The 25,724-nt window shown below is 33.3% G+C and overlaps 1 protein-coding gene across 4 annotated transcripts in view; it reads right to left on the bottom strand.

Moving 5' to 3' along the window:
* The window catches only part of JAK2 (Janus kinase 2), a 117,427-nt gene that overhangs the window by 10,401 nt on the left and 81,302 nt on the right, over window positions 1–25,724 (bottom strand). For all 4 annotated transcript variants that reach the window (XR_012037610.1, XM_072840370.1, XM_072840391.1 and 1 more), the window contains 14 exons: window positions 20,919–21,076; window positions 18,920–19,031; window positions 16,664–16,850; window positions 15,684–15,811; window positions 13,117–13,251; window positions 11,928–12,015; window positions 8,642–8,769; window positions 7,737–7,875; window positions 5,802–5,953; window positions 5,512–5,662; window positions 4,537–4,673; window positions 1,668–1,857; window positions 946–1,070; window positions 601–773 (listed from right to left, as the gene is read on the bottom strand). Coding sequence is in view for 3 of the 4 variants with exons in the window: in XM_072840370.1 (XP_072696471.1) it covers window positions 601–773; window positions 946–1,070; window positions 1,668–1,857; window positions 4,537–4,673; window positions 5,512–5,662; window positions 5,802–5,953; window positions 7,737–7,875; window positions 8,642–8,769; window positions 11,928–12,015; window positions 13,117–13,251; window positions 15,684–15,811; window positions 16,664–16,850; window positions 18,920–19,031; window positions 20,919–21,076 (2,003 nt within the window). In the remaining variant the exon portion in view is untranslated. The remainder of the gene's footprint in view (window positions 1–600; window positions 774–945; window positions 1,071–1,667; window positions 1,858–4,536; window positions 4,674–5,511; window positions 5,663–5,801; window positions 5,954–7,736; window positions 7,876–8,641; window positions 8,770–11,927; window positions 12,016–13,116; window positions 13,252–15,683; window positions 15,812–16,663; window positions 16,851–18,919; window positions 19,032–20,918; window positions 21,077–25,724) is intronic.

Here is a 25,724-nt window from a genome sequence, read left to right as displayed (position 1 = left end):
CAATTTCAACTGAAGATCAAAAATTATTGTTAGCTTCAAATTGCTATAAAATGTTCATTTAGGGGCACCTGGGTAACTCAGTGGTTGAGTATCTGCCTTTGGCTCAATGATCCCAGAGTCCTGGGATCAAGTCCCAAATCGGGCTCCCCACAGGGAGCCTGCTTCTCGTCTCCCTCTGCCTAGGTCTCTGTGTCTCTCATGAATAAATAAATAAAATCTTAAAAAAAAAAAAAAAAGCTCATTTAATGCCAGATTAAATCACCATTATGGTTAAGAAAGCTTAAAAGCCCAAATTTTGAGAACAGACTGTCTGGATTTGAATCCTAATTCTACCATTTACTGGTCATACGACCTTGAGCAAGCTATTTAACCTGTGTACACTTCAGTTCCCTCACACTCAAAATAGAATAAGAATAACACATGTTCTCAAGGCTTGTTATAAAGATTAGATGAGATAATCCATGAAATGCATTTAGCCCAAAGCAAGCATGATAAACTTGTGCTATGATTATAAATATATAAATGACAAACTGTTAATAAAAATAAAAGTTTGAAGTTTGTGCTCTAGAATTTTATTTTATTGCACTAAAATATACTCACCAGAATATGGGACTTTCACCAGGTTCTTTCACTTTGTAGTATTCTTTGTCTTGTGGCAAGACTTTGGTTAACCCAAAATCTCCAATTTTAACCCTGTTTTCATTCTCCACCAATATATTCCTTGTTGCCAGATCCCTGTGTATATACCTTTTTGTACCAAGATACTCCATGCCCTATTGATAAAACGACATTTTTATTTCAGCTAAGTTTTATAAACATAAACAATTTAAATGGTCTTTCCTCTATAAGCTTCCTTCATTATCTAAGAAAAACTCTAGAGGACTTTGTAACAATTACTTCAGCATGTTCTTTTCATTTACAACAAGTAGCCAGGATATTAAGTACCTTGCATATCTGAGATGTATACTGCAGAAGTTTTTTATGATCTATTCGTTCTTTATGTTTTTGGAGGTAGTCTCGTAAACTTCCATATGGTAAATATTCCATAATTAATCTTAGATTACGCCGGCCTTTTAACACACAAATGGGAATACAATGTTTTACTTTGCCATACTTTACTGATAAAATATTAGAAAATAATCATACATAAATGACTTAAAGATATATATAATCTCTAAGATGACAAAACTTGATTCTAAATTAAGGGATGTAATAGTTAAGAACACAGGCTTTTTGAATAAAAAAGTTTTGAAAAGAAGCTAAAAAAATAGTTATGGCTTAATCTCATGTAACCCTTTATGCAAACCCAGATAAGCTGATGAGAAAATTTCCTTTTTCCTCATCTGTACTGAACAAAAAGTATCTAATTTAAAAAATATTTTCATAGAAAATGAGAGCAAAGACAATTTGTTTATTTAAAAATGATAGTCTCTTGGTAAGCTTAAGCATGGTAACCACCATCTGTGGTGAAAAGAATGAATAACCAGGAGCCAAACACTTCTTGTAGTTCTAGCCCACTGTCACCAAGCACAATCTCCAGTCACCTAAATGCTTCTCTCCTCAGGCACTGGCATGTAAGTCCAGACCTTGAGACATTTTATGTTTCCATTATCCAGGATGCCAAGAACATACCTTGCATTCAAAATAGGTTTCAATGGGCAACATACCAGCACTGTAGCACACTCCCTTGTACTTTACAATGTTGTCATGCTGCAGGGATTTAAGGATTTCAATTTCCCTCTCAAAGTCTCTCAGGTGCTCTTCAGTACTGTGCTGGAGCTTCTTCACAGCTACCACCTCCCCAGTGTTGTCTTGTAGAGGGTCATATCGGCACATCTCCACACTGCCAAAATTACCCTAAACAACACATCACATTAGGCTAGAAATCTCAAGTCTTATAGACAAATTACTAATAAATTCTAATTATACAGACAATTCTGTATACAGCAGCTAAAATTAGCAGATGTAACTCTAAGGTTACATTAGGCAATTTTCAGAATAAGAAAAGGAAATAACACTTCAACAGGTAGATAGTAAACCTATATATTTAATTTCTTCAAGAGAAATTACAGGCTGGAGTATAAACAATTTCAAAAAAGCATTTAAACAAATCATGAACATGAATTATTAAAATAGCCCAAGAGACAGGCCAGGGAATTCTTAAATCTCTATCTTTAACTTCCAAAAAGATCTTTGCTTCTTCACAATATACCCTTTGATATCACTGACAGTGAGCTGAATAGAACAAGGAAGGGTCTGTTATGGACTGAATGTCTGTGTTCCCCCAAAATTCCTATGATAAAACCTTAACCCCCAAAGTGAGTGTATTCGAAGATAGGACCTATAAAGAGGTGATAAAGCTGAAATGAGATCATAAAGGTGAGGCCTTATTCTGATATGGCTGGTGCCTTTATAAGAAAAAGACAAGACACCAGAGCTCTCTGCCATGTGAAGACAGAACCAAGAAAGTGGTCATATGGAAGCCAAGAAGAGAGTCCTCACTAGAAACTGAACACTGCCAGCACTTAACCTTAGCCTTCAGCCCTCAGAACTAGGAGAAATAAACTTCTATTGTTCAGGCCTCCAGTGATGGTATTTTGTTATGGTTGATTTATTTGCTCAAGAAAAGAAGAAATGTTTATTAGCCTATGGGGATGGTCCCACATTTTTTTAAAGGTCAGTCTTTAACAAAATCTATTTTTTAATTTAAAACTTACTGTCTATATACTTTTCTTAAAAGTAGAATTAGCAGTTCAAGGAATATGGACATTTCAAAGGCCCCTGATACCTGCTGCAACAGAAGTTCTCCTGAAGGAAGTTCTCCTGAAGGAATCTCTGATTTAAGTTCAAATAAGCAGTGGAAAAAATGTCAATTTTATCATATTCCTGCCAACACTAAACACTAATTTTTCTAAATCTTTGTCAGTTTGATAGGCACAAATCAATCTCACTGTTTTAATTTAGAATACCTCTGTTTTCTTTTGAAGAAGATAAAGGCAAACACTAAGAGTGAAGAAATAGATTTAGGACAGGAAACCAGAAGGGAATGAAAATACTTGGAATGGGCACCACAGGAGAAATCAAATCCTAGAGAATAAAAGAACTACCAATTAAGAGAGTCCTGAATGCCAGCCAATGTTGGAAATCAATTTGCAATGAAGACAAACATTTATATCTGATTGTTTTTTCACAGTGTTTGAGAGATGAAAACACAAATAGAAAAAAAAATAATTCAGAATTCTAGTGTTCCTACACTAGGAAACAAGGAAAGTAAAAGAGATAATCAAGGGAGGGAAGGTGATAGAATGTGGATACGAGTGAGTGGAAGCAGAGTTTCAATGGTCTACCAGGAGGTCTACCTAGGCTGGAAAAGGAGAGCTGAATCTAGAAGGTAGCTAGTAGGGTTCAGGAAGAAGAAAGGATCAAAGATGTAGTAATAAAGATATCAAAGAAGGATTTTTGTGTTGGAAAGAAACTAAAGATACAAAGTTATAGCCAGAGAGAGATTTCAGGGTCTGACATGTCATAAGGAAGATAATTATCAGAGATTACAGAATTCAAGGTGGTCAGTTAACACAGACACAGATTTAAGATAGAGAGGTTGAGGAATTTAAAATAATGGCAAGGTAAGATGAAGAAAATAATGGCAGTGTAAGGTGAAGATGAAAACAATGAGTAACAAAGTACTCAAGGAATGTGGAGCGTTGACCAAGATGCTGGCCAATGGTAAGGAGAGAATAATAACCATATTCACATAGGACTATTAATGATGCTTGAGAGTCTGATGTTTGAAGAGTAGTAGCAGCGAGTCCAGATCTGTGTGTCCCAGATCTGCACCATGAAGGAAGAGTAGAAGATTTTTAAAAATCCAGGTTTTAAACTAAAGTGAAAAGTAAAGAATGTAAGTATATGAGGGCACAAGTATAAAGATCACAAAAAAACTCATTTTAGAATTCAAATAGCATGGGGCAGCCTGGGTGGCTCAGCGCTTTAGCGCCGCCTTCAGCCCAGGGCCTGATCCTGGAGACCTGGGATCAAGTCCCACATCGGGCTCCCTGCGTGGAGCCTGCTTCTCCCTCTGCCTGTGTCTCTGCCTCTTTCTCTCTCTGTGTGTGTCTCTCATGAATGGGTGAATAAAATCTTAAAAAAAAAAAAAAAGAATTCAAATAGCAAAAGAAAGGTTTTGCAGTATTTTCTTAGCTCTTATGAGTATTAAAATACACCATTATTTCTGTTGGTTTAAAAAATACAGAAATAGAAAAGAATACAGAAATAATTTTAAGTACAAATTCATCCTTTGAATATTTTTACCACGCTGCTAATTGAAAAGAGTAAAGAACACAACATACCAAGAGCTGTTGTTTTTATAAAATGAAAGGCAACTTGAACTCATGACCCTGAGGATCAAGACCTGAGCTGAGATCAAGAGTTGAATGCTTAACTGACTGAGCCACTAAAGTGTCCCTAAAGCCTCTATTTTCTAAATAAAATGTTCTATGATTATATATTAACTACTTAAGAAACCTGACATCTTACCTTGCCAAGTTGCTGTAGAAATTTCAAGTGTCTCTCTTCAAACTGTGTAGGGTCTTGGTCTTCAAAAGCACCAGGAAACCCTAGGGCACCAATTCTCATATTTGGTAACATGTCATTTTCTGTTAATAGTTCATAATCTGGAGAAACAAAGTATATTACTACATTAGCTGGCAAATTACACTTTTATTCATGCTAACCAAAATAATCAGAATGAGTTAGAAATACTATGTACAAATGACACAGAAAAACTCTAATAGTTTAAGCTATGCTAACAAGGGTCTTTTTTTATTACCCATAATCTAACAGGCTTTCAAGAAAGACTTTTGCAAAGAATAATTGCCAAAATAGGCAGTTTTAGTATTTATAAAGTAAGATTATTTTGACTTTTGTGGTGAGAATGAAAAGTAGTATTGGAATAGGAAATACCTAGGGGTCAGACACATATACATTTAACTACATACTTTAAAGGACTGGACACACAAAAACAAGTTATTTTTGTTTATTAAACAATTTGTTTAAAAAATTTGTTTATGTTTAGAAAACCACTCAATTATAAAATACATAAGTAGTTTAAAAAAAGAAAAAATTGCTTCTAAAAAGTCAAATAAGCCAAAGAGACTTCTAGAGTATACTATTCATTAATTGGTAAACTAAAATCAGGTTATTGAAGAAGCCTTTGTTAAAAAGGAGAGACTGTTTAATCAAGACTAGAATATGTATAAAGTAGGAAAAGTCATGTGAACATAAGAGAGTCTAAAAGACATCAAGGTTCACTATATCATATTCCTGAAACGAATATAAATAACACTGTATGTTAACTAACTGGAATTAAAACTAAAAAAAAACAAAAACAAAAAACAAAAAACGACATCAAGGAACTTCTTAAGAGATTACAAAATTAGTAAAGATTTGTTAAATACAATAAAAATAGAAATATAGCTGGAAAATCAGTAAGACTATTCCACCAATACCTACCTGGAGTAAACAAACTATTAAGATCTCGTATGATGGCTCTGAAAGAAGGTCTAAAATCTGGTTCATAATCCATACAATTATTAATAAGATTTGCTAATTCTGTCCACTTTGGTGCAGGAAGTTGGTGTCTATCTTCATAAAACTGTAGCTTCTATAATTCAAGAACCAGATGAGAATGAACTATAAAATGTGATATCAAGCTTCTTTCTTAACATCAGACAGGCAAAAAAGATATCAAGTCATGCGAAAGAAAATTAAGAATTCTAACTTCACAGTCAATATAAACTTACTCTCTGAGAATCCAAAGCACTCAGAGGCTTATCTCCTCCACTGCAGATTTCCCACAAAGTGGTACCAAAACTCCATTTGTCTGTCGCCAAATTTAGATTTTTAGGATTTTCAATGCATTCAGGTGGTACCCATGGTATTCTCTCCTGAAGAACTTTTAAATGACAGGAACAAAGTATGATTAAATAGTTCCCACAAGTAAGTAATTATTTTATATGCAAATAATTTTAAAACTGATTTGAATAACTGGGTCTTTTGTTTGTTAGGGGTTGTGTGTTATGTGCACCATACAAGCTCATACACTTATGAGCTAGAAAGGACCTTTGAGAGCATCTAATTCATTATCTCTGCTTTAACAATGATAACACTAAAACCCATAAAGATTGAGTAATTTGCTCAAAGTCACAAAATTTGTTAGTAGCACAGTAAGAATTAGAATCTTATACAAATCTTGGATCGACTAAACTTCTTTCCATTAAACCATCATGTCTCAACTCGTTTCCTACTCTCTCTACCCCTTCCCTATGAGTTGTGCATTCAAAAAAAATTTTTTTCCCATAAAATTTGTCCTAAATTGTTTTTGCATTTTTTTGGTATTTATTTACAATGTGTAAGTAACAAAGGCAATGTTGTCATTCTGAGCTGTTCTAATGATTAAACAGCAGTGGCGATTCTAACTTGTACATGAGAAAACAAGGACCACCAGGAAGATCAATGACTGAATTATACCAAGATACTATGAGTATGTAACTGATATAGGTAGTTTCCACTAAAATCATGGAGTCAAAAAAATAAAATAAAAATAAAAAATAAAAAAAATAAAATCATGGAATTTCCCAGGTAAGTTGCTATGGTCTTTGACCTCATCAGAAAACACTATTCAAAGGAAGGAGTGAGCAATTTTATTTATTTTTATTATTATTATTATTTTTTTAGGAGGGAGCAATTTTAAATCCACCTCTGGTAATCTGGCATACATACATAGACAAAACAAATAAAATGATATATAAGAGTGAAGGATAATCCATTGCACCATTTGGTATATTTTGGTAAAGCAATATGAATATTTTTGCTATATAATTACAGCAGGTTCCTTTCTCTTTAACCATATGAATAAATTTTCACCTTCCTTTCCATTCCAAAGAGTTAAAGTTTCCCTGAATATGGTTCTAAAATCCTATAACATTTTCTGCCCTATTATCTGTCTTCACTATCAGATAAGCTATCAAGCTTCAATACTGTTGGCTCAAATAGGATACATCAATGCACAAAAGTTGATTAAGAGTCTACATTTAGAACATTCAATTAGAGAAATTAACTAAGCTAATGAGATACAATTGCAACATTTGTACCAAAAAACTCCTTTCAACTATGTGACTGAAATTTTTTAGTTGTAGTAAATAGAAGGCTAACTAACACAAAAGATTTTAAGTTTTTAAAAGTCAGAATTAGCTGGATAATTAAACTAAATAAGATCCCAAAGTAGACAATATATCTTCTCAAATTTTTAATTCAGTGACTGAAAAAAGAAAAATTTAGATAATTTGTGGCTCAAAGAATGTATTAGAAAATGTCACATTAAAAAAATGGATAAAATCTGAACTTCCATACGAGTAGGGATTAAAACTGTTTTAAAAAATCATTCTGTAGTCCATGATAACATGCTTATAAGAAAGAAGAAATCAACAGAGACTAGGATATAACTATACCTTAATTTGGATTCCTAAAAATGGTAATTCAATTTGTTATTAATCAAGAACATATCAATAACAGAGGTTGAGAAAAAAATTATCAACATTCTTTTTTAATACTATTTTCCAAGTAGAGATGTGGAATCACTATGTTACACACCTGAAACTACTGTAACATTGTTTCAACTATACTCAAATAAAAAGAAAATTTAAAAAAAAGTTAAATGAGATTCCTGTAGAACTTACTGTCCTTTGGCAAAACTGTAATACTAATGCCAGGATCACTAAGTTTGATGAAAGGAGGATTTCCTGTCTTCCTGTCTTCTTCTCTGATAAGCAGAATATTTTTGGCACACACATTTCCATGAATAAGTGCTTTCTCTTCCTATTAAAGTTAAATGCACAGACATTCAAATATCAATCTACAAATGTTTGAAAACTTAGTATATCCATGGATTTAAAGAAAAAAATAGGACAGTATTAACTAATTAACATTAATTTGGAAGCATGCTTTGAAATAAAAGTAAGGTTTATGGCAGCACTGTGTTTTCTGTTTTACTTTTCAAATGACACCACAATCTATGCCCATGATGAAAAGAATGTATTAAAATTACTCAATGCCACTTCACTTTCTAAACCTGAGATTTTAAACAGTATGTATTTCTAAACATTAAGTATTGTTTCTGTTCAGCAGCAAGATGCAAGATGTGGGTACAACACTCTAAGGAGTCTGATCACTGGCTGGCCCTCTGGTATTCTGCTTCTATGGCAACATGCTTTCTCATTGAGCATAATGTCTAATTGTCCACAAATACCATAACAAGGGACTTTCTGCAGGGATTTTTTTGCTATCCATAACTAGTACAAGTTTCTATATATTTTTTATTAAATTCTCTAAACCCAAGTGACACAAACTATAGAGTGTTCATCAGCAATGTTAAGAGATTGATGGAATGACAAAACTCTTTCAAAAACATGATTTTACATAAATAAATATATGTCTAAAATAATCTCTTTCATCAACTAACAGATTATTTTAAATGACTCAGCATTTATTTATGTATTTCTTATTCCTGGGTCAAGAATCTTTCCACATTGCTTCATAAGACAGGACAGTAACTTTTTGATGAAAAATTATACTTATTACTTACTAGAAAATGCATTGCCCATGCCAACTGTTTAGCCACTTCAAGTTTCCAAAATATATTTATAGAATTCTTATTCTTTTTCAGATATGTATCTAATGATCCAAATTTTACAAATTCCTGAACCAGAATATCTGTATTAAAATATAAAAATTAAAGACTCAAGTACACATATGATAAAAATATATGTAATTTTAAACTTTTATAAATATATAGTTATATGTGAGTAGTACAGGTAAAGAGATTATGCAAAATTCACTCGTAAAATATATTCGTTGTATTTTTGGGTTTAGTTTTTTTCACGACAGCAAGATGCAGGGATCTAACAATTACATATACAAAATATTACATTAATTACATGTATTACATAATTATATATACATATAAAATATATTGTTCTATACCTCTACTACTATATTGTTGCTATATTTTTATATTTACATATATACAATATTACTCCAGCATACTTCCATGTATTAGCACTGAATTATAGCTGCTTTTTTTAAACAAATGAAAATTTATCAGAGTTGACCTCTCTTCCATGAAACTACAGTAGGGTCCCCTGCTTATCTATGGGTGTGCTTTCCATGGTTTCAGCTACCCATAGTCAACAGGTTCAGAAGCAGATGATCCTCTTTTCTGACTCACTGTCAGAAGGTAGAAGCCTAATACTGCATCACAGTGCCTACCTACGTCATTCATTTCACTTCATCTCAGCACACAGGCATTTTATCATCTCACATCAACATAAGACGAAGAAGGGTGAGCATAGTATAAATATGATATTTTGATGGAGAAAGAGACCAGATTTGCATAAACTTTTACTACAGCAGATTGCTATGATTTTTCTATTTTATTACTAGTCATTGTTGTCATCTCTTATTATGCCTAATTTACAAACTAAACTTTATCACAGGTACGTATGTATGGGAAAAAACATGGTGTACATAAGGCTGGGTACTATCCTCAGTTTCAGGCATCCCCTGGGGGTCTTGGAACAATACGCTGCAGATAAGGAGGGACTCTACTACATTTAGACATCAAAACTTCCTGAAATTCTTCTTCTACACATAAAAATGTATAGCAATGTCTATTCTTGCAGGCATTAAGGAGAATTTGAGTTTGCACTCTATTATCCTTTAATTATATACTGCAAAAAAGCAAAAATTAGTTTTGCATTTATCTTTAGAAGTATATTTTAAATATACTATTAAGATACACTTTGCTTCTAAAAACAGTCTCTGGCTGCCTTTAAGACATATAAAAATTTCTAGCCATGTTAGTACTGACCAAGTCACCAAAAGCCAAGACTGTTTGTACATAAAGACGTGTTGTTTAATAATTAAACTGAGTTTAGAGTTTATTTATAGTCATCTAGGACTAATTTGTAAGGCAATAAGGTCAGGTTTTTAATTTCAAATCTAAATTTATTGAGATTATTTTGTTGTTTCTAATGCATAAACAGTAAGTTATATAAATGAGATAAAAGGATTTGGATTTAATTATAAAAATGGAAAATTAAGATAAAATAAAAACTCAAAAAATTTAAGCAAAAAATTTAACCATGGCATCATGATACAGATCTTTAAAGAAATTCTGACAGACTTTCACATTGTAATCCATGTTAGTTCATGGCCCAGTAAGTTAACTGCCTATACTTCACACACACTTATGCTTCACCTTTGTTTTAAAATGCATGATCTTGGGGCACCGGAGTGGCTCGGCAGGTCAAGCCTCTGACTCATGATTTCAGCTCAGGTCATAATCTCAGGGTTGTATGATCCAGTCCTGTGGTGAGCTCGGAGTCAGGCTCTGTGCTAGGTGTGGAGCCTGTTTAAGGTTTTCTCTTTCCCTCTCTCTCCTCTCTCTCTGTCCCTCCCTCCTCCAAATAAAAATAAAAATAAATAAAATGCATAATCTTATCTCAAATTGTGATCCTCTTGATCTAATATTAAAATTACTTAGTTCTCACTTGGTGTATAACTAATATTAAAATTACTTCATTTTCACTTTGTTAGTGACAAAGGTTAGTGACTTTGGACCTTGGTGGGTAACTACGGGTAACTAAAACAAAAAAAAATTTTTTTTTTAACTAAAACAAATTTAATGAATGTTTTGCTGCACACAGTTAATTCAGAGAACAATCCATATACTGATAATTAAGAACTAGATCACAGGTAAATTTATGTCATGGCAAGTGTCGAAAAAAGAATAAATATCTGAGAATTACAATGAACAAAAACTTAATAAAACTTTTTTATGTGGCATTTAAGACCTATTATGTTTCACAGATACCACTGATTGTCATGTCTCATTATTTTATGTGTCATAAAAGAACAAAGAGTAAATTATGGCATGTCATTGATTACATCACACTTCTCAATTTCAGGTATTTTTAAATGTGAAAAAAATGCATCACAGAATCAATGAAATAAATATAAAAGCAAGCATAAGAACTGGAATTAAATGCTCTGACACACTGTTTTCAAACTTTTTTTTTAATGTATTCTTTCTTCCCCTAAATGAAAAATTATGGGAAATACTAATAAATAAAAGAAATAAATACAGAACTATTCTAGTTGAGGATAAGAGAAGTTTCCATCATGGTAGTAAGATTTATTCTCACTTCATCAACCTTGAGATACCTGAAATACCTCCTCAGAATAGATTTAAAAATCACTGCCTTTGAAAAGACTATCAATTTTCAAAGATATGAAGAAATGTTATCTAAGTATGGACGTATATTGAATTCACATTATTAATGGAAAATAGAGAATTACATAAGCAATTTTCTGGATGTAAACTCTGTTTTTATGAACAGTCTAAATTTAGACATCGACTATATCAAATATCAACACCCAATCATTTCAATCAATTTCATTAAAATTTTAGCCTTTTATTTATTTTTTTATTATTCCAAAAAAATTTGTGCTGAAATGGCCAATTATTCCAATGATATATTGAACCAGCCATAATTTGCATTGCTGTGGAGAAAAGGTTGTAAGATATTTGTTTACTCTAATATTCTACTGTTTGGGCATTTTAACATATAGCATATTAACTGTTTCCTGAACTTTAATTTCATTCATTGGTTTCCCTTTTTAGAAGACATAACTTAACAGTTATAGGATGTTTTTGGTTTCAACAATATTTAACTCTTCTTAAATTGGGTTTAATATGATTTATACTGATACTTAGTTATGATCCTGAAATTAAATTTGCTATATAAACAAAAATACATGCTCTGAGAAAGGCGTAACATTAACATAAGGGAGTCTGTAGTTTTACTTACTCTCCTCTCCACAGACACATACTCCATAATTTAAAACCAGATGCTTATGAGAAAGCTGGCTCATCATGCTGGCTGCTTCAAAGAAAGACTAAGAAAAAAAAACATACAAAAAATGCAAAAGAATTATTGTTTGTGTCTATAAATGTTCACAGGTCAGAAAGATACTGTCTGCTGTAAGAGAAATGCATGCTCTCCATTCTTAGCAGAACTACAGATAAGATTACAAAATGCTTTGGTTCCTTTATATGGACCTACAACTGCTATCAACCTCAATGATAGAGTTCATTCTAAGGAAATCCCTGAGTAAGCCTCAAATAAGAAGTAGCAAAGAGAGAGAGCAATAATGGTACAGGGCAACATGGATGCTGCAAGATCAACAGCCCTTCATCCCTAGCACTTGCAGTAGAGCACAGAGACAGTGATAGGGGACTCAGGTAAATGCATGAAAGCTTCAAATAACCTCTCAAACAATTAAAAACGATCTCTGTACAGATAAAATATCATAACTATGTCAGGAGACTGGCATAGTATTAGTATCACTCTAACTTAACCAACTCTAACCTTTGTCTAGAACTTCTGGGTATAGTTATTGAGGATCACAATCACCAACACTGTGAAAGAAAAACTTTCAAAAAAAAAAAAGAAAAAAAGAAAAACTCTTTCACTTGGATGTTTCACATCACCTTCCACCAACATCATTTCAGACATTTTAAGCGTCATAAATGTTTGTTATGTCATGTTTGGCAATGCCTTGCTATGTTAAGGACCCTGGCAACTAACAACTGGCTTTCTGCTACCTAGCATCTCTGGATGATGCTCAGAAGCATTCATATTTCACCTAGAGTGTTCCTTAGTACAGTGCCTTTCAAAAATTTTTTAAAAACTGAAGGAAATCTGTGGAACCCTTAAAACTCTGGAGAGCCAAGTTTGAAAGCCTTAATATATGCAGAGATGCTGCAATACCCATAATACAATGTGAAGAGTAATTAGTTTGGAAATAAGTTATTATAAAAAAAATTCTATAATGTTCTATTGCCTCCCACAGAAAGCACCCTCAGAAAGATCCTTGATATATATACTTTTAAAAGTTGCAGTTGTGGAAAGCTGCATGCATAAGTGTGTCGTGTCAATATAAGAGCATATGTTTAAATATCATAAATGACATGAACCACACAAAGAACATACATACCTCTGAATAATTTCTGTGTGCTTTATCAAGAACTTTTAAAAGAACTTCTGTTTCATGCAGTTGACCATAGTCTCCTACTTCTCTTCTCACACCTTTAAAAATTTTTGTAAAAGTGCCTTGGCCAAGACTTTCGTTCTTTAGAAGAAAAAAGGAAAAAAAGAATGAGTAAAGATGAAGAAAGATGTAGCAATTAGGAAATATGTTTAATGACAAAGGGTTTTTAAAAATTCATGAGCAAATAGTAACTGTATTCTGTAACAAAGGACAGAATATAAGGATTAATAAATAAGTACATTTTGGATCCACCACGGTCTTGAGTCCCCTGAATTAGCTGTAATTATCACTTTTTCATAGTGTCAGTGTTTACCTACACTTTTTTACATGTGAATGTTTTTCTTTGTTTGCCTTTCATATAGTGAAAAGCAGTCCGGTGTAGTCTGTGGAGGCAGAATGTGGAACTGTTCCAAATCACCACCTTCTAGTTGTGGGACCTCAGGCTATTTCATCTCTCTGTACTGTAGGCTGTCCTGGTCTCTTCATCTGAACAAAGGGGATAATCATTTTCCCATATTATTGTTATGAACAATAAATGAGTGACTAGACGAAAGCACTGAGAACAGTCTACAACACATAGTAAATGCTCAGTAAGTGCTGGTCATTACTACTATTATTAATATTTCTTGCAAAATAATTGACAACAGCCTGCGCTCTGAGGTAGAGCTGCCTGTGTTCAAACTGCAGCTCTACTGTTACTAGTTTTGTGACTTTAGGTCATGTAGCAACTCTGCTGTTACTCACATGAGGATTCATGTCTTTATAATTCTGTGTAATTCTATCCACTCTTTCCTTTTGGAACTCACACATCAGCTGGTCTTTCTCATTCCACTCTCCATGTCCCTTAAACTCTTTTTCATAATTTCCATTTCTTCCTATTTGCTGCATCTGAATAATTTTCAGATCTATTTTGCCATTCAATAATTCTCCCACCAATCATGAGTAATCTGCTCTCTAACCTCTCTATGTTCTAATGCCAATGAGCATATTTTTCATTCCTGTACTTGTCTTCCTCCAAATCATTCTGGTCTTTCTAAAAATGTCTTGGTTTTTCCAATGTTTTCACAATTCCATTTTTAACTTTAAACACATACATGTATTTTATCATCTCAATCTGAGAAGTCTATTACATGAAGTTCTTGGAGGTCTAATTTTGATGTTTGTCGGTCTGCTCTCACTTAATCCTGAATTATTTCCCTGTATATTATAAAAATTTTTATTAAAAGCTCATGTTTAAAGCAGTTTATTTGAGGGGATCTTGGATGGCCCAGGTCAAGCGTAAGTTCTTCCAAAAAGATTTTGTATTTGTTTCTTCCAAGCATCACAGGACACTACTAGGAGAATACCACATTTTATTTTAATTTGTCAGTTTAGGGTTTCTCAGACCATGCAGATGGTATAAAGAAATCTAAACTGAGGGGATCCCTGGGTAGCTCAGAGGTTGAGCACCTGCCTACGGCCCCGGGCGTGATCCTGGAGACCGGGGATCGAGTCCCACGTCGGGCTCCCTGCACGGAGCCTGCTTCTCCCTCTCCCTGTGTCTCTGCCTCTCTCTCTCTCTCTCTGTGTCTCTCATGAATAAATAAATAAAATCTTTAAAAAAAAAAAAAAAGAAATCTAAACTGAAAAGCTTATGGTTACAAATTCTCAGAAGAGACTTTTTTCCCAAGAGCCCAACTAAAACAGACAACACTCTTTTTCTTTTTTTTTTTCTAGTGGGCGAATTTTTCAACAATCCATGTTGTTCCACTGAGGATGTATTTACTTGAGGGTCCTGGCTCATTCAGAAATAGTCTCACTTTTAACTCCTGGTCTTGTGGAGTCCTTAAGGCATGGCCCTTCTTTGTGTTGCTTTTAGATCTTAATTCCCTGGATTAGTAAAACTAATCCTGATCCCTCAACATCATCCTGCAGCCCAAACATCAGCTCTTATGTACACTTTGTTTTCAGTTCCTCTTATTTTTAACTCCTTGCATTTCCCTTACTTTCCAGTGAACTTGAGAATTAAGACAGACAGGTCTTCTGCAGACAAAGATTTTTAATTTTTAAATTAAGATTCGTAAAGGAATATTTTTAAATTCCTAAAAAGAGAATAAAATTCCATTCTTAATCAGTTTTGCTAATTTCTAACTCAAGTTTGGTATCACATCTGCACAAGAAATAAAAATATTTAAACTGAAATAAATTTTTGAGTTTATATATTATAATAGAATTAATCCCAAATGTCACAAGAATGTAATGTGAAATGGGAAATTAAGATAACAGCTGTTGGGATCCCTGGGTGGCGCAGCGGTTTAGCGCCTGCCTTTGGCCCAGGGCGTGATCCTGGAGACCCGGGATCGAATCCCACATCAGGCTCTGGGTGCATGGAGCCTGCTTCTCCCTCTGCCTATGTCTCTGCCTCTCTCTCTCTCTCTCTCTGTGACTATCATAAAAAAAAATAAAAAAAAAATTTAAGATAACAGTTGTTTTAAAAGGACAAAAAAGATGATAATTAGCATTTAATGACTTACAAACATCAAATCTTCATTTCTGATTTTGTGGAACACCATTTGGTTCACATTATTATGCCTCTGTAATGTTGGTGATGTTGGTACATCAGAAACGCCATTGGTTCTGAAGACTAGAAGGTTTGACTTATCTGATAAAAAAAAAAAAAAGAAAAAGAAAAAAAATGAAATAAATCTACATAACCAAAGCACATCAAGGATATAAATCACTCCAGAGGAATAAAATGTGTTCTATATATAACAAACACTTAACAACTCATTGTTCATTTTTTTAATAAATAGAAACTTATTTCAGGAACTTATTCACTGAACTTTGATGCATTTTAACCAGTTATTTCAAACATTCAAAATTGTAATGTTTTCCTTAACTAATGTAAATTTTCATGAATTTCAATGATAATTTCTAATAAACCTATTATCTCATGGGATTTTCAATCTTCTACACTTAAAAAATAAAGACAGTAAATTAAAATTCTAAAAGAGTACCAAAGTTTTTACTTAGGGACACCTGCATGGCTCAGTGGTTGAGCACCTGCCTTCAGCCCAGGGCATGACCTGGGGTCCCAGGAGCAAGTCCCACATTGGGCTCCCTGCATGGAGTCTGCTTATCTCTCTGCCTAGGTCTCTGCTTCTCTCTGTCTCTCATGAATAAATTAATAAAATCTTTAAAAAAAAAAAAAGTTTTTACTTAGAACAACATATGGGAATTTGGTAGTGGAGTTTTTCAGTTCAATAAGTAACTGATGCCTTTTATAACAAGCAATTATCATTTCTTAAATGCAATTTCAGAATTATGGGACTTCAGGTCATATCTAGACAACCTAACTGAACAACCCTATGTAAGGATGCTTATGTAAGAGAAAGATGTTTTGCCTCCAGAGATGCTTCTTTCATATTTCCTTTACAAGCAATAATGAAGTTGCCTTCTACCACAGACACAACCCATGAGCAGTATTTTAAAACTAGCTAGAAAATTATTTTACCTTTCAATTTTGGGGGACAGCATTTGGTAAACTGGAAAATTATGCTGTCTGAGCGAACAGTCTCCATGTGGTAGCAGTTCAAAAGATCTTTAAGATTACGGAAGCTCTTCTTGGTCCCACTGAGGTTGTATTCTCCATTTTCATTTTTTGTAATCAAACAGTGCTTATATTCGATGACATTTTCTCGCTATGTAAGTTTAATTATAAAGAGACAGAGGGAAAAAACCAAAGTGGTCAAAACTGTAATTCTTGCGACAAAATGTTATCACACAACCAAACAACAGAACATTTAGACTGAACTGTGAATCCTAGCCTAGTACTGCTACAGGGTGATAGGAATGCCTGGTTCTACAAAAAGGTATCTGATTATAATTCCACATCCTACCTAAATGGCTTAACAGCTGATTTCCCTAAAAAGCAAGTAAAAAAGCAATGATAATGAACAATAATAATAACATCCTTAACAGTTTTCCATCATTTGTAAGATAAAATCTAAAACTATTTTATAACATATAATACCTTCCATGAGCTGGCTTCCTTCTCCAACTTCACTGCTACCAGAGCCAACATACAACCTATGTTCTAGGTATACTAAGTAACTTTAAAATTTTTAAGCAAATGTCATGTTGTTTTACACTTTGATATACATCTATGCTGGCTCTCTACCTATGAATATACATCCTCTCCTTCTGAGCAATGGACTTTTAGGCATTTCTTAACACTCAATTCAAGTATCATCCATTCCATGAGGCCCTCTCTAACAGCCCTGACCCCAGTCTCACAAGCCAAGGTGATTACTCATTCACTGTGCCACTATTGTATCTGCACGGTTACCTCCCTATGGTGATTTTAATATTTTTCAGCTTTTCAATGTTTATGTGCTATACTAAGAACTTCTTAATTTATGTAGTTTTTAAACTTATTATTTAACCTCCTTGAGACCATTTAAAAAATAAAACTGACAAAATACCTTAAGTTCTTCCTACTGTAAAAGCACTTTCTGGGGCACCTGGGTGGCTCAGTCAGTTAAACATCTCTGCCTTCAGCTCAGGTCAGGACCCCAGGGTCCTGGGATTGAATGCCGCATCAGGCTCCCAGCTCAGTGGGGAGTCTGCATCTCCCTCTCCCTGTGCCCCTCACCTCTCTATCTCAAACAAATAAAATTTAAAAAAAAAAAAAAAGCATTTTCTTAATTGCAACCCTTTCTGTTACTGTCTACATCTGTCTATTCTAATAACAATGATCAATTTAATACTTTTTTGGTGTATCTTCCTACTTTTTCCTTTCCCAAGATACAATTCTTAAAGCAGAGTTATATCATACACTAATATACAGCCTTCATATTAGGCTGAGCAAATACAGTAAACATTAAAAAAAACATTTTGAATTGATAATATAATGGATTGTTATATATATAATAAAAAGATAAATGAAATTAAGATAGTATCATATAACGCTAAACTCATTTAGTGAATAACCTGTCTTATGTATTTATGGATAATTAATCTATTCTACATGCTAAATATGAGTGTATTTTCTAAAAATTAAAATAACTGAATAACCAAATCCTTACTTTCTTTACTTTTGAAAAGTAAGACAAATTTTGGAAGTTGCTATAAAATTTCTCAAGATTTACACCATGAAACTACCTTGTAAGTGATGGTATCTTTTTAAGTATTTTAGACAGGAAACAATCTTTGATGAGATCCAAAAGTATCTGTATTAACAGTGCAGTTTCATTTTTATTTTATCTTTAAAACATGCATATTATAGAACATTATTCTTAATACTGGAAAACTGCTAGTTAACAGTGTTGTTTGTTATCAACCTATTTCACTCTAAACCTGTAACCATTACCAATAAAAGCAAAATTTACTGATTCATTTAGTTCTATATGTTTTGATAACAATCTCCATTTTTTTGAAAAGAGACTTGAAAAAATGACACACTAGTAATAACCAGACATCAAAAATAGAATTCTAAATACATTATAAATAATTTTAATATTTTTATACAAATCCTAGGAATTATATCCTGTTTACTAATATAGAATCCCTGAGATAAACTAAGCATTACTATGCTAGTTATCACATCCAGAGCTGTAATTCTGAGTATTAGAAAAAGAAACAATGATAAATCAACATGAAGGGGAAATCATACAGACTAAATAAAGATGTTACCTTTGCCAGAGGAGGGGTGTGGGATGGGAAATAAGATTTAAAAAACAAAACGTTACCATTAATGTGAAATACTAACCTCAATGGCAAAAGTCAGGAAATATTTATTAAAGTCCTTAGGGCTGCATCGAAGTACATAGAGTCCAGTCTGATTACCTGCTTTCTTCAGTTTACTGATAGCAAAATCCATTCTAAAGGTAAAGAAGTAATTTGAATAACATAGCAAGTGCCATGACATCAAGACCAAAATGTCATCTAAGAGATCAAAAGTCAAATCTCAAATTCTCAGAATTTTTGTTTCCTCTAATTTATATGTTTATCAGTTTTAAGGAAAAATATTACAGCACCAAGCTATTTGGCAATAAGTTCAAACTAATTTAATGGATTTTAAAAACAAATAAAAGGTATTATAAAACATACAAAATCACTCAGAACATTTCATCCAGGTAAATTCTCTGCCTCCTAATTAAAAATTTAGTATTTTAAGGGTGCCTGGGTGGCGGCTGCTTAAGCATCCACCTTCAGCTCAGGTCATGATCTCAGGGTTTGAGCTTCAAGTGGGGCTCCTTGCTCAGCAGGGAATTTGCTTCTCCCCCTCCCTTTGCTGTTCCCTGCTGCTCCTGCACATACTCACTCCCAAGAAACTTCATTTAACAATATATTGTAAAGCACTTATTCTTTTCTACCATAGCAATTACTAATATAAAAATTTATATGCATTATTTTAATATTTAATATAACACCAAAGTATAACAGAAGACCTATGGCAAGTGACAAAGACTACTGATTTTCAAAATGTGTTATAGGTTTTATTGAAGCTGAACAATCTTGAAGGAAAAGTCAAAATGTCATCTATATGAAAGCAGGAAAAATCTGTTTCATTCATCGCTGTATTTCTTATATACAAACCAGTGGCACATATCAGGTTCTCAGTAAATGTTCTATAAATAAATGAAAGAATGCTTGAATGGATGGATGAATAATGAATGGATGAATGGTAGGAGTTTTTTTAAATACCTAAGTTATAGAAGGTTCATGTAGTACAACTTTTTAATAACAATACTTATTATTAAACAGGTAAGAGGTATAGACAGAATCAAGTCTTAAACGTTAGTCAGGATATGTTTTCTCAAATATTTAATTAAGGGTAGGTTAAGGTCAAGACACACATGCTCACAAACCCAGACTATTTTCTCTGCTCAAGTCTTTCACACATGGTGCCAACTGCTACAGTACACACTGGCTGAGAGATAACTAGGACTTGGGTTAAGCAGATGTTTATGCATGATAGCTGGCTTTATCCAGTATTCAGGTAAAGGTTTATAATGGGGTAGATCCATATGGTAGCTAGTAGCCACAGGTTCCTACTTAAATATAAAGTTATTAAAATTAAATTTAAAAATGCAGTTCTTCAGGGAGCCTGGATGGCTCAGTTAAGAGTCCAACTCTTGATCTCCGCTCAGGTCTTGATCTCAGGGTCATGAGTTCAAGCCCCACCCAGTATGAAGCCTACCTAAAAAATTTAATAAATGAATTAAAATTCAGTTCCTCAACTGCACTAGTGACTACTGTATTACACAGCACAGAAATAGAACATCTTCATTTTCATCATTAAAGAAAGTACTACACAGCATCAGTTTTAGAAATTGGGACATCATATACATCTTGTGTTCAAAGCTTTCAGTAGGAGTTGGATTATCCAAAAATAATAATGATCATCAAATTTTGCATTGTGGTTCCTCCACAGTATTTTAAAATTAATGAAATAGAAGTTGGAAAATCTCTTAATACCCAAGAATGAATTAAGTGCACTGCGGTAACTAAATGCCAAACTGTACAATTTAGAAGTATTATTGATTGGGATACAAGTAGCAAATTATACCCTACATAATTCTAATTCTTATGTAATCTGATTGCGAATAGACTTTTGTTTTTTAAAAAAAGAGAAACTTTAGTCACATTAAGGTAGTATTTTGTTCCTAAACTCCTACACCTATGTATCACTTCATTATGTAAAATTCTTGTTAACATCTCACTGACTTTTTAAAAAATTTACTTTTAAGGTGGGTATTACTCACAAAATTGGGCCATGACAGTTGCTTTGTATATTTTCAAGGACCATTGGAGGTGCTACTTCTTTACAGAGGTAATGATGTGCATCTGCAGTTAATCTATAATAGCCATCAATTAATGACACAAAGGACAAAGCTTCTCTTAATGAGCTAAGTTCAATTTCCTAAGCAGAAAAAAGAAAATAATAAGTATCATTTAAAAAGTCAGCTGCATGTTACATACTGAAAATTCTCTTCACTGTTATTATATTAATTCTCCTAAATTAATTTTCTTCTAAATTGTTCAAATCTTTTATAGCTCTCAATTACCCAATCTGAATTATAAATTCTTAATGTATGATATTTAAAGACCCTCTCAAATATGGGCTTGTCATATCTTTATAGTTCACTTTTCATCCATAATTTTACTATATTTCCCAAAACCCCATTAGACAGATATGCCAGTCATCTCAATTAGAAATCTATCTAATCTGATATAAAAGTCTGTACTACTTAGAAATTATGAGCATTTATTTTTATATACCAAGTATATACTGCTAGGTTAAAACATTCATACTGTAAGCTCAAATGTATGTAATATAATCAAAAATCACATAAAGGTATGCTATCATTATATCATACATACATAAGTGAGCATATAATCAGCCTAAAATACAACATCTTATTTAATGGAAAAACCCCTTATTTAATGGAAGCAACATCTTCTAAAATCAGGAATAAGATAGAAAGCCCAATACTTAATGTGTTGTATTATATTTAATCAACATAATTAGACCATGGGAAAAAAATATAGAAGAATAGAAATTAGAAACAAGCAGGTAAAACTATTTAATTTGGAGATTATATGATTGTATACTTGGGGAACCCTAAAGAAGACAGCTATAAAACTACTACAACACAAAGATAATTCATTAAGATAGTACTATAAAAAAATCAATAGCTTTTATATACATTAAAAATAGTCAATTAGATTATATAATGAAAAAAATAGCCTCATTTATATCAGTACACACACAAAAACAGTACCTAGGATTAAACTTCACCAAAAAATGTGCAAAATAATTTTTAGAAAAACTTCAAAATGCTATTGTTAAAATGCAACTTTTTATTTGAATATAGAGTGGATTTACCATGTTCTTGGAGAGGAAAATTCAACATCATAAAGTTGTAAAAATCCTCCCTAAATTAACTTTCTAATTTGTCACAATCCCAACAAAAGTACCAACAGGTACTGGCAGAAAAGGCAAATACGAGATTCAGAAAACCAGGTATCTGAAAGCAGATTATTTTCTTTCAGAAAATCTTTCCCAGGATGATAAGAGAAGGATGCTCAAGGATTACAGCCGTGCATGGCCTAAAGAGCTTCCAGCCCAGATGAGATAGCAAAACCAGTGTTCAAGGAGGGACTTTTCCAGGAAATAAACAGAAGTGATATAACATTTGACTATGTGAAATGTGTTGAGCAGTGAGCTACTTACAGAATTCTCATAGGGAGTAGAGAGAGATACAGAAAAAAGGATATATACAAAGGAAAAAAGTTAAAGTGATTAACCCCTAGAAAAACAAAAATTTGCACAAGAATGGAAATGTGATTACAGAACACTGCTTGCCTCAGTAATGAACGATATTTAGTTATAATGAGAACACAGAATACAGATTTATACCAAAAAGTATAATGAGAGACATATGTGATGTATCAGAACTATAACAGGTATTTACCTACACAATTAGACCAAAAAATAGATACTACGGATGCCTGGGTAGCTCAGTCAGTTAAATGTCCAACTCTTGATTTTGGCTCAGGTTCTGATCTCAGGGTCATGAAATCAATCCCCATGTCCAGTTCCATGCTGGGCGTGGGGCCTGCTTAAGATTCTCTCTCCCTCTGCCCCTCCTCACCCTGCTCAAGCTATCTCTAAAAAATTTTTAAATTTTAAGAATAGGTACTAAAAACCCAGAAACAAGTTAAAATACTGAAGAACTGCAAATCTGTACCCCAAAGGATTAATACTCAATATATATTGAGAAAAAATGCTATAAATCAATTAAAAAACAGAAAATTAGTCAAAGGATATAAAAAGACAATCCACAGAAGAAGAGATACAAACAGCTGGCTTGTAAACACATGAGAAATTTCTCCATCTCAGGTTCTAACTAAGAAATGAAATGTAACACAGGAGAGCAATATTTGTCCCATCATTTTTGCAAAATATTTAAAAATTGGTAACACCCAAGGATGCTTCAATGAACACGGGGTACAATAACTCTAAGGTAGTGACTGTTTCCTTTGGATGTATACCCAGAAGTAAAATTGCTAAATCAAGATGTTAAGTTTTATGTGAAGTGTATTTTACCATATATTTAAGATAAAAAGAAAGACAAGGAAAAAACACCAGAATAAAGAGTAAAAGGATGGTTTTAAAAAGTGTAATATATAACAGACTGGAAAAAAGGAAATAATAAGCAAAAATTTCTCATACATAGCAATAGTTTGTTAGAAAAAATATATTGAGAAAAGGTTCTTAATCCTATTAAGTAGCAGAAAAAGCATAATATATCATGAATAGAATTCAGCAAGAAACATGATATATCAGTATTAATAACCATCATTACTGAAAAACATAAAACAATTATTGGCTACAAGGAAGAAATACAGTGTATCCCTTACATAGAAAATGTACTATGGTAAAGAAATGTCCATTCTTCCCAATTTAATCTTTAGAGCCATTCTAACAAAATGTAAATGCAGTACTTGGAGGAGCTTTAGGACTACTCAACAAGCAAGGTAGTGTCCCAGTGAAGGGCTTAAGTTGTCAAGTCATGTATTTGCATTTACATAGGCCCTATCACTTAACCAACACCATGATCTTGGAAAGTTACTTTACTTCTTTATGTTGCAGACTTCAAAATAAAGCCAACGGGTCCAAATACCATCCCATAAATTAGTTCTTTACATTACTACAGGATGTTCACATTAGCATGAATAAACTCTTCTAGAAATACTTTTTTATAAATATCACATTTACAGAATAAAGGTATACCCTGTTTCAGTGCACTTCACTTTATTGCATTTCTCAGATATTGCCTTTTTTTTTTAAAAACAGAGTGAAGGTTTGTGACAACCCTGCAACAAAATTAAGTCTTTTGGCACCATCATTCCAATGGCAGTTGCTCACTACTTGTCTAGGAGAGGGGCAATGAGATTAATGTTTTCATGCCTACTAACACATCATCCGTTCAATAGCCTGTGGATCAAGGAGTCATTTCAATATTCAAGTCTTATTATCTAAGAAATATACTTCTTAAGGCTATAGCTGCCATAGATAGTGATTTCTCTGCCAGGATTGAGCCATCAATTGAAAATCTTCTGGAAAGGAGTCACCCACCATTCCAGATGCCAATTAGAACATTTGTGATTCGTGGGAAGAGGTCAAAATATCAACATAAAGAGGAAGTTGGAAGAAGGTGATTCCACCCTCACAGATAAGTTTGAGGTGTTCAAGACTGCAGTGGAGGAAGTAACTGCAACAGTGGTGGAAACAGCAAGAGAATGAGAAGTAGAGCCTGAATGTGGGGTGCCTGGTGGCTCAATCAGTTGAGTATCCGACTCACGTGATTTAGCTCAGGTAATGATCTCATGGGTTGTGGAAGAGACCCCGTGTCAGGCTCTGTGCTCAGTCAGAATCTGCTTGGGATTCTGTGCCTCTCCCCCACACCCCGATTGCACACATGTGCTCTAGCTCTCTTTCTCTCTCTCTAATACATAAAATCTTTTAAAAAAATTTTAAAGTTTGTTTTTTTTTAATGTGACTACAATCTCCTGTATAACTTGAATGGGTAAGTTGATTCTTACAGATGAGCAAAGAAAATGGTTTGCTTTTCAGTTCGGGTTTGTTGTTTTTTGTTTTTTCTTAAGATTTTATTTATTTATTTGACAGAGAAAGAGGGAGAGACACACAGCACAAGCAGGGGGAGCAGGAAAGGGAAAAGCAGGTTCACAGGACCCCGGGATCATGATCCGAGCCTCAGAAAGTGATTTTTTTGTACCCGTGGTGAAAATGCTGTGAAGATTGTTGAAATAACAACAAAAGATTTAGAATATTACATCAACTTAGTTGATAGAGCAGTGACTTGGTTTGAGAGGATTAACCCTAATTTTGCAAGAAATTCTGTGGGTAAAATGCTATCGAGCAGCACACATGCTAAAGAGAAATCACTCATCAATTGGCAAACTTCACTGTTGCCCTATTTTAAGAAATTTTGCCATAGCCAACCCCAACCTTCAGCACACAACACCCTGATCAGTCAGCAGTCATTAACGCTGATACAACCTGCTCCACCAGCAAAAAGATTATATAACTCACTGAAAGCTCAGATGATGGTCAGCATTTCTTAGCAATAAAATATTTTTTAATTAAGGTATGTACATTTTTTAGACATAATGCTATTGCATACTTAATAGATTACAGTGCAGTGTAAACATAACTTTTATATGCACTGGGAAACAAAAAAAATTCATTTGACTTGCTTTATTGTGGTATTTACTTTATTATGGTGGTTCAGAATTGAATCCACGCTATCTCCAAGGTATACCTATAAATATTTAGATATATTTATACAATACACATGTATATTTTTGATATTTATAGGATAAATATTTCTTCTATTAATTCCACACTGCGGTTGGAAATTATTAATCATCCTTTCACTGATCCATGAAATACTTATCAAGCTCTGTCTAAAGTAGGTCCTGGAGGACTATGCAAGGTGGAGAGAGTAAAAACACTTACCCCAAAATGATCCTTACATTCA

The sequence above is a fragment of the Canis lupus genome, chromosome 1 (genome assembly GCF_048164855.1).
Source record: "Canis lupus baileyi chromosome 1, mCanLup2.hap1, whole genome shotgun sequence".
Lineage (NCBI taxonomy): Eukaryota > Metazoa > Chordata > Mammalia > Carnivora > Canidae > Canis > Canis lupus.
The sequence above is the reverse complement of the archived record's forward strand: the minus strand, read 5'-3'. Positions and strand labels throughout refer to the sequence as shown.